The sequence below is a fragment of the Rhinolophus ferrumequinum genome, chromosome 15 (genome assembly GCF_004115265.2).
Source record: "Rhinolophus ferrumequinum isolate MPI-CBG mRhiFer1 chromosome 15, mRhiFer1_v1.p, whole genome shotgun sequence".
Lineage (NCBI taxonomy): Eukaryota > Metazoa > Chordata > Mammalia > Chiroptera > Rhinolophidae > Rhinolophus > Rhinolophus ferrumequinum.
Window position 1 is genome coordinate 37,185,670 of NC_046298.1, and position 15,312 is coordinate 37,200,981.

General features: G+C 39.3%; 2 protein-coding genes across 2 annotated transcripts in view; both read right to left on the minus strand.

Annotated features, from left to right (window-relative positions):
* LOC117034919 (zinc finger protein 420) overlaps window positions 1-15,312 on the minus strand; it is a 107,862-nt gene that overhangs the window by 73,037 nt on the left and 19,513 nt on the right. The gene's annotated exons all lie outside the window — the stretch shown is intronic.
* On the minus strand, window positions 414-7,899 carry LOC117034710 (putative protein ZNF720). The gene is made up of 4 exons (XM_033127958.1): window positions 7,885-7,899; window positions 5,527-5,653; window positions 4,928-5,020; window positions 414-686 (listed from the first exon to the last, which is right to left on the minus strand). The coding sequence occupies exons 1-4, from the start codon at window positions 7,897-7,899 to the stop codon at window positions 418-420; spliced, it is 504 nt and encodes a 167-aa protein (XP_032983849.1). The 3' UTR covers window positions 414-417.

Here is a 15,312-nt window from a genome sequence, read left to right on the forward strand (position 1 = left end):
TGTGTGTACTCTAGTAATCATGGAAGATAGAATGGCCTTTAGTGAAGGCTCTCATTACACACGTAAAGTTGTTTCCCATGAACTATTCTGTGATACCTACTGAACCATAATGGCCGCATAGAGACCCTCCCAGGTTTACGAAAATTACAGATTTTGGAACAAGGAGGAATTATTTCTCAGTGGAACAATGATGAAGCCTTGGTTAAGGGCTTCTCAAACTTATTACATTTAGAATCTATATCTTCATTTTTAAATCTCTATTAGAAATGTTTGCTTAAATGTTTAATTGAATTCTATATTTTAAATAATTTAAATCATTATTCTCACCATGGACTAAGTCACTTCCCAATATGCCCAAATTTCCTTTCTAACACTATCTTTAAAAAATTGTTTTTCATCTTTATCTTCAGAAACAGATTATTCTGAAAACATAACTGACTTAAAGTGGGAGTTTCCCAAAGATGTTTTTATATCCTTGATCTCTTTTGGCAACACTGATTTTATCATAGGGAATTTCCCATCATAACCGTCTTTCTGCCCTTCACAATCCCCTTCACATTCCCAGTCTTTCACTAAGTGTAAATTCTCAAGGTCACACCTTCTATATCTTACCAGTAGCATTTGGTGAAATGAATCTTCTATGCCTGGCTTTGGCAACAAGCCGAGGGTGTCATGAGGAGACATATCTGAAAGATACCAAATAAATTATCACAGTTACTAAACTCAGGTAAATATACTTTAAATTTTAATGTACAAAATTAATATTGATAAGAAGACTTCAGCAAGATGGCAGAAGAGGAAGCACCAAAACTTCACTTATCCAGGAAGATGTGAACTTATCAACAATTACTAACCCAACTATCTTTTTGAGTATTCTAGATGTTAGTTAAGAGATCATAGCACCCCCAGGAAAGCATAAAATGAGGAAGAATCACATCAAATACGGAAGAAAAGTTGCTTACATTTTCCCCACAATAGCTGCTCACCCTACCTAGCACACAAAAATCTGTGAGAAAACTCCCAACTCCCAGTTTCTTCTTAGGAGGGAAATAGATGAGTGTGCTGTGCATCCAAAGATCTGGCTTTTTCAACTGCCTGAGGGACTTATTTAGGTTTTGCATGACACAGAGTGCTAAGGGAATGGCAGTACACTGTGAATACATTGTGGTGGCTACTATGAAAAAAGGTTAGTAATTGTTCAAACATCAGAGACTAAATACTGAAGGCAGATATCATAGACTCTGAAGAAGAAACAGAAAACATTTTAAGGGAAATTACAGAGAGAGAGAGAGAGAATACACACTCCTGGGACAGATTTGACAGGCTTTAGAATTTCTAGCACAGTTGATTGTTATTTGTGTTGTCTTGTGCAAAGTAAGCTTATAAAGCCTATGACCAGTAGCTGTAAAATTCCCAAATCTAAACAAAAGATTGCTAGGCATATTCACTTGAAATTAATAAAAAATAAATTGGGTGGCTGGTTTGCTCAGTGGTTAGAGCGCAGTGCTCATAACACCAAGGTCACCGGTTCAATTCCCACATGGGCCAGTGAGCTGCACCCTCCAGAACTAGATTGAAAACAATGACTTGACATGGTGCTGATGGATCCTGGGAAAAACACACTGTTCCCCAATAAAAATAATTAATTAATTATTAAAAAGATAACTAGGCCTATAAAGAAACAAAAACATGGTCCAATCAGAGCAACAAAATAAATCTCCAGAAATTGGCCCTAAATTAATGGAGATCTATTAATTACCTGACCAACAATTCAAAAATAACCATCTTAAAGGTGCTCAATTGGGAAACAGAGAAAATAGACAAACAACTAAATAATATCAGGAAAATCATGTGTGACCAAAATGAAAATGCAAGGGGACAGAAAATACAAAAAAAAGAACCACATAAATTAGGAGCTGAAAAATAAAATACCTGAATTTAAAAATACACTACAAATGTCAACAGACTTTATCAAGCAGAAGAAAGCATCAGAAAACTTGAACACAGTTCACTTTCACTTATCAATTTAGGGAAGCAAGAATAATGTCGAAAAGTGAAGACAACATAAGGGACTCATGGTACACCAACAAGTGGACCAATAAACACATTAAGTGGACCCCATAAGGAGAGGAAAGTGAAAAGAAGCAGAAAGTTTATATAAAAAATTAATGGCTTAAAATTCCCACAATTGATGAAGAAACACATACTAATTCAAGCACTTTCCTTAATTCTAAGTAGGATGAATATAAAAGTATCAACAGACACATTATAATCAAACTATAATGATCACAAACAAAAAGTGAATCTTGAAAGCAGGAAAAAAGAAGCAACATGTCATGTTAAAAACAGCTCCTCTAAGATTATCAGTGTGTTTCTCAGAAGAAACCTTGTACAAAGAAGAGCATGGAATAAAATACCGAAAGTGCTGAAAGAACAAAAACTATCAACCAAGAATACTTTATCTGGCAAAAATGCCCTTCAGTAGGGACTAATAAAGACTTTCCCAGATGAAAAACCCTAAGAAGTTTCTCACTGTTAGACCTGGCCTAGGATAAGTGACAAAGAAAGTCCTTCTAGTGTAAATAAAGGTATTCTAAACAACACAAAGCCATGTGAAAATATAAAGTTCTCTGGTAAATGTATATGTATATGTATATATACATTTACACATACACACTCGTGTGTGTTTGTGTGTGTGTGTGTGTGTGTGTATAGCCACAGGATGTAGAGTAGTATATCATAGTGAAGATAGTCAATGGTATTGTAACAGCTATATATGATGTCACAGGGGTAATAGATTGGGGGATTAGCACTTTGTGAGGGGTGTAAATGTCTAACTATTGTGTTGTTTTGTACACCTGAAACTATTATAATAAATAAAGAGGGGAAGAAAAAAAAGTTTAAAAAGCAAACAAACAAAACCATTGAGCATTAACCAAGAAAAAAACTAAACCATTCATTAAACAAAGTAGGGATAAAATTATACAAATATGCACATAATTTTAATGGCAATAGGCACATGGCTGGTTCGTATTTAAATTAAAACCCCCATGTCTTAAAGTGGGTTGAGAACTGTCTGTCATTCACTTTCTTAATAGATAAGTAAACACCAAAAATGCAATTAACTAAGTTTGGGGAACCTACCATAAAAAAGGAAACACAGTATTATGGAATTACAAAACAAGAATAATAAAAAATTTATCCCCAAGAATTCTGAGTACTATGTAGATGTGCTATTAAAATAGAACCCTTCTGGGGTGGCTAGTTAGCTCAATTGGTTAGAGCATAGTGCTGATAACACCAAGGTTGCCTGTTTGATCCCCGCAAGGGCCACTGTGAGCTATGCCCTCCTTTAAAAAGAAAAAAGAACTTTTCTATAAAACTCTAATTTCCAGCAGTGACTGTGCTCCCACGAAGAGCAAGCATTTTGAATCACTGGCATGTGTTGTACAGCAGGAAAATTTCTCAAAAAAGGCACTAGAATCGTTCATAAATAGCTCTAATAAAAATGTTTAATAAATATTTAAATAACACCAGAAAAATTTATTATGTTATTAATGTATTTCTGCTATTCTTACACAAAATGTGTAGGCTGTAATGCATCCTACAGAAAAAACCCCACTCATTTTTAAATAAAGGAACAAGAAAGTTGTAAACTATGAAGAGAATCACTGATCTATAAAGTTAACCTTTGAGATTAAAATATGCCACCATTAAGATACATGTTGAGGAAAGTAGATGAAAAACCTATTACTTTTACCTGAAGTAAACTTACATTTATGAACTCAACATGTTAATAAGTATGGGTGCCAACTAATTACCTAACTCACTTACAAAAGGTGTACATTTGAGCATGTTAACATCAAAAGTTTTTAACCTAAAATCATAGATGAGGGGTAACTGGTTAGCTCAGTTGTTTAGAGCACAGTGCTCATAGCACAGGTTGCTGGTTCAAACCCTGCATGGGCCACTGTGAGCTGCGCCCTCCACAACTAGATAGAAACAACTACTTAACTTGGAGCTGATGGGTCCTGGAAAAACACTTAAATAAAATGGTTTTTTAAAAAATAAATAAAACCATAGATGAATTTTACATGAAACTAATCAGAAAGTAAAAACATATAGGCCCAAAAAACTTCATATTAAAACAAAATTATAAACTGATACTTATTAAGAAATTAGTTAACAATTGAGATTTTACATTAGGTTGGCCAATGTTCTAAGCTCTCCTACAGAATTAAGATTTCTATGATGTAAATAGATATATTAAATTATTTTACCATTGAGGAATTGGAGCATGACATTTGAGTTGACATTCTAATGTTAGTTCAACCAAGGAAAAGGGAAATTTTGAAGTGAAATAGATTAGATTTTCTAATATTAGGGAGATGCTTTGCATTGTGATAAAATTACTGAGTTTGAATTTAGTAGGGTTATGTTTGAAGTCTCCATAAGATTATAAGTAATAAAGCTGAAAACATGTGACATTTGTCCCCAATGTTCCTAGGATTTCTGAACCAAATCCCAATTATTTCCACCACTTCCCTCACATACTGCTGACATGAGGCAAAAACAAACTTTAAAAGTGGCTTAACAGAATTCCTCAGCAATGTGCACAGCCGTTCCCAGGCCCATAAAGCAATGGAAGAGTAGCCAGATCATGCGGCCCTCACAGTCCACCGGGAAGACTTTGGCTCTCACTGCAACTGTGATGGGAGATCCCAGGGGCAGAAGGAGAATCCTTAGAGGATGGAAGAGCAGGGTAGGTTGGAGAGGAGCTGTCCCTCTGTGACAGCAACAGAAGTAAACCGGAGCTTCTCAAAAATCATTTTCATTGAAGCAGAGCTTCCCAGTGCACATTTTCAGGTCTGGCTTCCGACTTGACCGTTGGATCTCTCACCTTTGTCATCCATTCATTCCCACCTACCTGGGTGGATGGCTGTCCTCTTTATCTTCACTCCCCAGGCCTCCTGCTTTTGCTCCAAAAAGGTGACTAGGTCTGGCTTAGCTATAGCTAGACCTGTTCATTAGAAAAGAGAAGTATTAGTTTTGCTGGAGATTCTTCCATTTCCAATCCAGTATTGGGCTCAGTAGAAGAGAGGACATTGTAGATTCTAGAAAATCATTTCCCTCAAGACTGTTTTCTGACAGCCCCTTTAGAACACGTAGGAGGGATTTTCAATGTTCAGATCTTGAGCTCTACTTCCAAGTACTGATGATACAAAAATAAGGGGTGGAAATTAGAGTTTAAGATGTGGTCAATACCATTTTACGCTACTGAATTTCTAGAATTATCACTAATCTAGAGTGAAGGATGAATATTACCTCAAGAAAGAAGAAGGTTAAAGTCAAGATGAAACATTCTGAAGATTTTATTCTCTATACAAACAAACCCCTACTTATTTCCCCTCCATAGAAATCTGAATGCCAGTCATGCAAAAAAGAATCTTTTAAGAGACATTTTTCAAAGGAAGGAAACAAAACCCTGAATGTGGTTTGGCCATTCTGGAAGGAAGTCATCCTCACCCAGGGAGACCAGGTTCCTGTAGTTCTCCAACATCACGTCCATGTACAGTTTCTGCTGAGCAGGGTCCAGGCATTCCCACTCCTCCTGAGAGAATTCTATGAACACATCGCGGAATGTCAACAGTCCCTGAATTGAAAGACACATTTAACATGTGTCCGTGGGCTGAGATTGTAATTTTACCTAAGATAATAAGATACGAGAACTTGTTCTGACTTTGGTGAGTTTCCTGTTTTAATCCAGTGCGATAATTTTCAATACAATAGTACACGTATGTTCTAATATATTCTCGGAGATAAGAGGATTACATATGATCCACAAAACCACTATAAACACTATATATTTCTCAAAATTATAAAATGCAGGCATCAACATAGTCATACACATTTTTGAGTGCTATATTTATATATTATATAGTATAAGTTGTGTATATTTCTTAGAGGGAACGTTTTGGTGAATTAGAAATGTACTTATCACATTCTAATGTGTAGAATTTCATAATAGTGAAGTGAAGAACTTATTAAAATGCAGATTTTGATTCAGGAGTTCTGGGGTGGGATCTGAGTCTGCATTTCTAATAAGACATTAGCCCATAGGCCAAAGAATACATTTTTGTATAACAAAGAGGTCAAACTCCAAGGGAAAAAATTTTGGATGACTTTGAACTTAAAGTTTTAAGGCAATTACATATTATAATGTAATGTGAAGAGTGGCAACATGAATCCAACTTGAACATTTACTAGTTCCTAGATATCATTCTACCAGTTTTTCATAAATTAATGTAAAAAAACAAAATCTATGAGACCAAACATACTATTCTTCCTCTTTTATGAGACTATTTTCTCAAACACCAAGTAAATGGTAGAGATTAGGTTTTAACCCAGGTTATCTGAATTACTGTTTTTCTAAAATAACACACAAATCTATATACAGAGATTACCCTAAAGCAGTGTTCATAGCAGATTTCAAAACTGCTAAGAGTAATAGAAATAAGTTTAAAAGATATCAACACAAACTTGATCTAACAACTTTTACATTGTATGCAAAGACCCATACATTCAAAAAGTAATCATGTACACATTAAAATCGACAGAGTAGAAAATTGTCATAGTAACTGAAATTAAGAAATATTTTCAATGGCATAAAACATAAATTTATTCATGGATGATGCTTCTGACTTTTAATCACATTATAAGGACAAACACACACAATGATATAAAATAGCTATTGCTTCTGAGCCTTGCATTTCATTGAAAAGTTTTGTTTCAATTATTATTTATGTTGTTATATTTTAGAATTTTAAGACACTTTAAGATTATATTACTCTTGTTTTCTTTTCTGAAAATACAAAGAAGTGAACAGAAGAGTATGTCTATGACATGACTATGGAATAAAATGAAAATTTATGAGGCCCGACTGATTCAGAACATTCACTTGCAAAAAAGTCAGTATCTCCAGTAGACAAAAGTGAGAGCCTTCATTTTGCAAAACAAACTACAAGCAAAGAGAAACCAGGAAGAAAGGGGAATTTCCAAATCAAATGTGATGGTTTCTGCACATCTTTCAGTAAATCTGTCTAACATCCTTACGAATGAAAATATTAACATTTTAGTGCATAAATGTGGCAGACAGCACCTGAACCAAGTTAACATCAGCTGTAAATGGGACAAATTGATATCAGGTACCTGGAGCACACAGGACAGTATCACTGTTGTGGCATTTGCCAAATAAAAGTAAATCAGAATATGAAATCAATTATGAGAAAACAGCAGTTTTATGCAGATTTCAAGCCACATATAGCTCCCATGTCTTATAATCTTTAGTGTATTTTAAATAGCAGCGTTTTCATTAGCATTCTAGGGAGCAAGGCTCTATCATTTTCAGAACGTTCTGAGTAATTCCAGGCCATACATCCATCCTGTTGCATTTTCTTAATCTTGATCTACATAGTGCTGATGGAACATCCTGATGGGACCTAAACATGAAATGTTCTCCTTCTTCACTGATAGTCCAGGACTCGACCCCACCCCCAATGGGAATCTTGGATATTTCGCCTTCCCCTCTTGAGCTGTCACAAAGGAACATTTTCAATAATAGCAGGTTATTCATTCAAGGTGAGAATTCTCCAGCCCATATAGGAAGCCTGGATGGCAAAAATGGAGACAGAAGGCTCTGGGATGCAGGGGAGAATTATTCTAAACCTTGAGCATGATTTAAAAAATAAATAAAAAATAGAAAAACTTTTAAAAGTAGGTGAAACCCCTTGTAAGACAGAAACATCAGAAATAGAGAAATACATTTTGCAAAGTCTAATGCTTGGCATTTCAGGAGGAAAAGAGGACCCAGAACATGACACTTACCGGAAAACCTGCCATTTCTTCCTCTTCTTTCTCGTCCAGTTTTTTTTCTCAGATTATGTGAAGAAATCACACCTGCATTTTGAGACTATACCTTTAAATTCACCAGCAGAGCCTCATGGCCTAACACTTCATCTATAGGCAGGACTTTGAAATGCAGAAAAGTCCCAATTTCCTAGTCCTTTGTCACAGGAGCAAGGATTCCCAAAGAAGGAGCTCCGACATGGAGACCAACTTGTGAATTTCTCCTTCCCTTGTCTTCAGGGGCCCTGGCCTCCCACAGATGCCCACAAATTCTGCTATAGATGGTGAATGAGGGCTGCACTGACTTACTCCTTCCAAACCCACATAAAGCAGACCCTATCCCCTACCTTGGTCTAAAGGCTGCACTCAACTCTCATAAATTATCAGGGAGCCCTTTTGCTCAACCGTGACTGCACCTTAGAATTACTGAGGCAACTAATTAAAACAACACTGATGCTCCCACCACAACCGACACACAAATTATATGAGGGAAGGGCACAGGTGATAATCCTTCTTAAAAGTTCACATGTGATCCTACTGGGAAACTTGGGTCGAGAACCACATACAGTATCTAACCCTTGCTTTTCAAGCTTTAATATGCATATACAGGCATACCTTCGAGATATGGGGCTTGGTTCCAGACCACTATAATAAAGCAAATATTGCAATAAAGAGAGTCACACGATTTTTTTTTTTTTGGTTTCCCAGTGCAAAAAAGTTATGTTTATACTATACTGTAGTCTGTTAAGTGTGCAATAGTATTGTCTAAAAAAACTGTACATACCCTAATTAAAAAACACTTTCTGGCTAAAAACTGATAACCATCATCGGAGCCATCAGCAAGTCGTAATTTTATTGCTGATAGAGGGTCTGTCATGCGGGGTGTCATGAGGTCTCAGCTCCTGCTCCCCACATAAGAACGCAGGATATGGTGAAGCCAAAAAGGAACACCCATAGATAGAGGAGTCAAACCACTATAGTCTCGCTGGCGGCAGGGTTGGAGACCCAGGAAGCAGGAGCCCGCAACCCTCCGTCCTCTTCTCTCTGCCAACCAACCTCCCTTGCTAACTGCAATCCGCCTCTCTGCAATCCGCAATCCACATCCCGCCACTTGCTAGCTTAGCCATGCCAGTTCCAGCAGTGGCTAATGGCTAACCGGTAACAGCTGATAGCCAACTAGTCACAGCTGATGACCATCTACTACCCGAGCCAGCACCTTTCCATGTGAGGCTGAGAGCTTGGAAACTGCTCTCTGGGACTCAGTCCCCTCAGGGTTCTTGCCTCAATGTTGATGAAAAACTATCTGTGAAGTACAATAAAACAAGTTATGCCTGTAAATCATTAAGTGTTCTGGGACCCACTCAAAGAAATTGTGATTCTGCAGATTTGGAGTGGGCCCCATGAAGTGGAATATTTAACAAGTTACAAGTACATGCTGATGTTGCTCCCCCTGGGCCCCATTACCTGTAGCAGTATAGCAGAGACAGCAGACACAGCACACCTGAGCCCTTACTCCATCTTCTCTCAACACAGAAGACCAAAAATAATTGTCCTGAAAGATCATATTCTTTCCTGGCCCTTTAAAGATTACAGAAGGCTAGAGAAGGAAGTAATGTCTGAGGAAGTGAAAGAGAACAAAATACACCACCGCAAAATACGCCCCTGGCAGATTATTTTAAGATGGTTATTTTTAAGAAACAGCAAGAATAAGACAAGCTCTGAAAACCAAGTAGCCATTACCCTTTGGTAAGAAAACATTTACATTCATAAGGAAAATCTCCATGTGTAAGGGTGTTTCCCTCACTGTACCAGGAAGTGGGAAATGACTATCTCTAGAAACTCTTATCAATGGATAAGGCAGAAGTTAAATCTGCATAACAACTTTACTCTTGATTACTGTGATTTTTCTGGTGACCTCCCATAACTGCCTCCCCACCCCGAACATATTCTTTTGTCTTTAGCTGAAGATGGTATTTTAAGGTGGTGCCTCTGGCTATTTGGGTGAGTCATTCCATTTTCCTGGGTCTCTCCCTTATATACAAGAGGTATACATGCTATTAAACATTTGTTTGTTTTTCTCTTGGTAATCTGTCTATGTCAATTTAATTATTAGACAAGCCAAAGAACCTAGAAGGGAAGACAGATAATTTTTCCACCCCTACACAAATCTGTGTTTGGAAAATAACAGATGCATCATTACTGCAGTGTTTATTGAGCATTTACTATGTGCTCACAAGTAGGTGCATTGTGTTGGGAACCTCACATACATTTATGTGAGTCAATTCTCATAATACTTTAAAAGTTGGGTAGTAGGTGTCTCATATTTCTTTTGAGGATGTAGATGCTGGGTCCTGACTTTCTGTTTCTACTTCCCTAACACTGATTGTGAATAAATGCTTGTATAGAGTAGGAGCTGAATATAAGTGGACAGAGGAACATAGAAAGGAAACTTGGGGTAGTACTTCAGAGGAATTTCTCATTGTTTTCTTTTAATTTTTACTTTTATTTTTTGGTAATAGGGTAGTGTGGGGAAGGAAAAATATACCCCTCTACATTCCTGACTGAGAACCCCCACACCTGTCATGAAAGATCAACAGGAGGAAAACAAACAGAAGTTCAATAACATGAATACTTCCTGCATACATGGGAGAGACCCAGAAAAACTAAGTAATTGCCCAAATGGCTCAAGCCACCACTTCAAATACCATCTCTAGCTAAAGACAAAGGACGTTGGTGGAAGGGGAAGTACAGTTAATGAGATTACCAGGCAAAGTACAGTAATCAAGGGTAAGGCTGCTTTGGGGATTCCAGTCCCTGCCTGCTCAGCCATTCATAAGAATTTCTTGAGATTTGATTGTCCTCTTCCAGCTACAGGGAGGGAAACACCCTTAAACAGATGGAGATTTCCTGTAAGAATGTAAATATGTCTTATAAAAGGGAAACTTCTATGCAGTTCTCAGATTTTCCTGTCTGCCATTTCTTTAAAATACCGTATTTCCCCTGAATATAAGACCTAGCCGGACAATCAGCTCTAATCCATCTTTTGGAGCAAAAATTAATATAAGACCTGGTATATTACATTAGATTCGATTAGATTATATTAGATTAGATTACATTAGATTGACCGATCTTATATTATAGGAAAATAAGACTGGGTCTTATATTAAATTTCGCTCCAAAAGACGCATGAGAGCTGATTGTCCGGCTGGGTCTTATTTTCGGGGAAATAAGGTAACCAGCTTAAAATAATCCTAATGCCAAACAAGACTACTTTGGGGTGACAAATTCTGCTGCCCTACGGTAGGTGAACATTTAATTTATAAATAACTACCAAGCAGTTGTCCAAAGTGAGTGTACTTTTTACATTCCTATCAGTGAAACGTAAGGGCAACCCAATCCAGGGCTGGCACTGCCTGCACCGCTCAGCCAATAGACTGACACAGGAGTTGGGTGGTAGAATAAGCATTTATTATCAGAGCACCCGTAGTCTGTGAAGGCAGCGGGTTAACACCTTCACAAACTGCCTTAACATTTTCAGACTGGCTTGGGTGTATCTAAGGGAAAATCGGGGCGTTCCTCCAGAGGGAGCACTACAGGTTCCTGGGGTCTGCAAGGAGACTTCCCTCTAGCAACGTGGTTCTCCAGTGGCATCAGCAATGCAGAAACAATGATGGGAGTAGCCTGGAGAGAATGCTAGACCATAGGGATTGTGATCAATAAGCCTAAGGGTATTAATCATCAGTTTCAGGATAATTTTCTAAAACAGGGAACTGAGACGGGACATTCCAATCTCAAGCGGCAGGGGGATAATCGATTACTAAGCTGTAGGTCAAGGAAAGGGGAGGCCAGGAATGTGGCAAGGCCTCTCCTATGGGGGTGCCTACCGGGCCCTGCTTCATCAGGAATATATGAAAATTCTAATTCCTAAACATTCAAGGTTCACGTGCTCAGTGCTTCAATGTCCAGTATTCAAAACATCAGTCCGGAATAAGGACGGGTTTATTGATCAAGAAGGCACTAGTTCAAGAAGATGGGCGGCTTCAAGACTTCTGCAAATCCATCTTAAGAGCACTCCAAATTCACACATCTGTTAAGTCAAGGGAAGGGAGGAGGGGTGGGACAAGAGGTGGATGAGGGCTGTAGACACCTAGGTGCCCACAGGGATCCAATGTAGAGCATGAAACCCCTAAATCTCTTTGTTCCCAGTTGGTCCCTTGACGCCCACTGATCTGAGTCTGGTCATACTCTACTGAGGACAATACCCTCCAGGTCCATCCATGCCGGCGCAGAAGGCAAGAACCCATTCCCTTCCATGGCTAAACAATATTCCATTGTATATATGTACCACCTCCTCTTCATCCATTCTTCCATAGACAGACACCCAGGCTGCCTCCACATCTTGGCCATTGTAAACAATAATGCAAAGAACATATGGATGCACACTTCCCTCGAAGTAGGTTTTGGGTTTCTTTAGATAAATATCCAGAAATGGGATTACTGGGTCATTCTTTGTCTCTTGTTATAGCCTTTCTTTTAAAGTCTATTTTGTCTAGTTTAAATATGGCTACTCCAGCTTTTTTTTTTTTCCATGAAATATCTTTTTCCATCTCTTTACTTTCCGTCTGTGTGTGCGTCTCTTAATCTGAAGTAATTCCCTTGTAGGCAGCACATGTAAGGGTTTTGTTTTCTTATCCATTCAGCCCTCCTATATCTTTTGATTGGAGCATTTAATCCATTTACATTAAAAATAATTGTTCTTGATAGATATGTAGCTATTGCCATTTTATTATTCATAATTTTGATTTTTCCTTTTTCTGTCTTAAAGAAGTCCATTTAACATTCCTTGTAATACTGGTTTGGTGGTGATTCACTCCTTTAGCTTTTTCACGTCTGAGAAGATCTTTATCTGTCCTTTGATTTTAAGTGTCCCTTGTGTGGGTTGTGTTTGCTCTCCTGTAATAGTTGCGCCTTGATTGCTATTGGCATGTTAGTGCGTGGGACTGACCCTCAGGCTGAGTGGCTGTGGGGTTTGGCTACATCCACAGCTGATGGGCTACTGTGGGTGAGGCTTATCCCACTGAGTGGAATTTGCCCCAGTGGACTCTGGTGCCTGTTGAAACCACTCTTTGTGTCACTTCTGGGGCTAATTGGATGGTGCTCTGCTGTGGTCTGAAGCCAATCTCCAAGGATGTTGGTTCTGGTGCCTCTTGGGAGGGGCTCCAGTTCAGCCACTGCCTGTGACTGGCCAAGGGCTAGCTGGTAGGAGTTGCAAAGCCATCTGCAGTTGTTTGCTGTCTGTGCTAAACCTAGAGGTATATGGGAGAAGCCACTCTGCAAACCAAGTATAGCTTCCACCAGTACCAAGTTTGGGGTAACTCCACAAAAAGCGAGAGCACCTAGAGGTCTGTTGCCACCTGCTGGCTCCCTTAAGGTGCAGCTACTGATAAAGCCTCGTGCTGTATGCGAGTTGGGTGAAGCAGAGTCTCAGGGAATCACTAGAGCGGGAAGAGTTGTGGTCACCAGGTTAATGTAGACTCTAGTTTGGTGCCAGTGCTGAGACTGGAGTGACGTAGAAAAGTCTCAGAGCTCACCGAGGCTAGTTGCTGCGTGTGTGGGGCCTATGGACTCTGATAGTTTTCCAAGAAAGAGTGCAATGTGGGAGGGGCTGGCTGCTTGTGGAAAAGTGCCTCCAGCAGTTCCGACTGAGTCAGCAGCGTGGAACTGTGGAGCTCAGCAGGCCAATCAGATTCAGGTTTGGCCTGTGGGGGTAGGCTCAACACAGGAAATATAGCACCTGGCTGCCGTCTGCATGAGAGAAGGACCCCTCACTGGAAAAATTCTGACTGTCCTCCAGTCCTCCCCCTATAGCTACACACCTCAGTCTCCCCCCAACCCTGTATGTCTCCAAGGTCCCCCGGTTCACCATCCCTTCACTGGAGCCCAAGGTGAGTGCCTGCAAGGGAGTGAGTCTGTGCACAGGCTGTTTAAGAGGACATCTGGGTTTACCACAGCCTTCTGTCCCACCTGAACAGTTGGAATCCCCACTGTTTTTCACAGCCAGATGTTGTGGGGGCTCCTCTTCCTGACACCAGTACTCCAGGCTGGGGAGCCTCGTATGGGGGCCTGGGGTCCCTCGCTCCACTGGGAGACCCTTGTTGCAACTGCCACAGGGAAGTTTGGGGCCCATTCTGCATCTCTGCCCCCCCCACCAGTCTTGACGTGGCTTCTTTATGTTTTTAGGTATAGGACTTCTGTTCAGCTAAACGTCACATGGTTCTCCAGGGTGATTGTTCTATAATTTGGTTGTAATTTTAATGTGTTCTTGGAAGGGCTCTGGCACAGTGTTTATCTATTCTGCCATTTTGGATCTCTCTCTGTCATTATTCTTCAAATAAATTTTCAATTTCTTGCACTCTCTCTTCTCCTTCTGGTACCTCTATGATGTGAATGTTTGTATGCTTGGCGTTGTCCCAGAATCCCCTTAAGCAATCCTCATTGTTTTGCATTCTTTTTTTTCTTTTTGCTGCTCTGTTTGGGTGTTTTCCGCTACCTTATTTTTTAAATCACTGATTTGATCCTTTACTTCATCTAATCTGTTGATTCCCTTTAAGGTATCATTTCACTTATTGTATTCTTTATTTCTGACTTTTTTTTTTAATGTTTTCTATCTCCATTTTTATATTCCCTATTTTTTGTTGAAATTCTTCCTGAGATCTTTGAGCATCCTTATAAAGAGTGTTTTAAACCCTACATCTGGTAGATTGCTTGTCTCCATTTTGTTTTGTTCTTTTTCTGGAGCTTTTTTCTGCTCTTTCATTTGGGATGTTTCTTTGTCTCCCCATTTTGGCTGCCTCCGTGTGTTTATTTCTATGTATCAGGTAGGGCTGCTGTACCTCCCAGTCTTAGTAGAGTGGCCTTATATAGTAGGTGTCCTGTGTGGCCCAGTGGCTCAGTCTCCCTGATCACCTGACCCAGGTGCTCTAGGTGTGTCCCTTGTGTGAGTTGTGTGTGCCCTCCTGTTGTAGCTGAGCCTTGGTTGCTATTTGCACAGCAATGGGAGGGATTGACCTTTGGGCTGATTGGGTGTGAGGACTGGCTATAACTTCAGTGGAGGAGCGATAGTGCAGTGGCTAGAGCAAGATTTGCTTTAGCTTGTCTCTGGTGCCTGCCTAGTCTGCCCTTTGGGTGTGTTGTCCACAGGGGAAGTTAGTGGTACTTTTTCTTCTGATACATGCCCATATTTTAATCCTTTACTTAGAATGTTTTATACTCAATATATCTTAGTTTTTAACCTAGAAATCACAGCTTACTTTTAAAATCAAATTACAGTTAAGTTATTTAAATGTTTTTGACCTCTGTGTCAACGATGTAAGGGCATTAAAACATTAGTCTAACCTTCTGAATTTT

Bases quoted from the DNA above. Each gene is read 5' to 3' on its own strand.
- LOC117034710 (XM_033127958.1), bottom strand. The intron at 5,021-5,526 runs GTGAGGATGACT...TCTAATGAACAG, and splicing joins CAGGAACCTGGTCTCCCTGG to GTCTAGCTATAGCTAAGCCA. The intron at 687-4,927 runs GTAGGTGGGAAT...GGTATCTTTCAG, and splicing joins GAGGACAGCCATCCACCCAG to ATATGTCTCCTCATGACACC.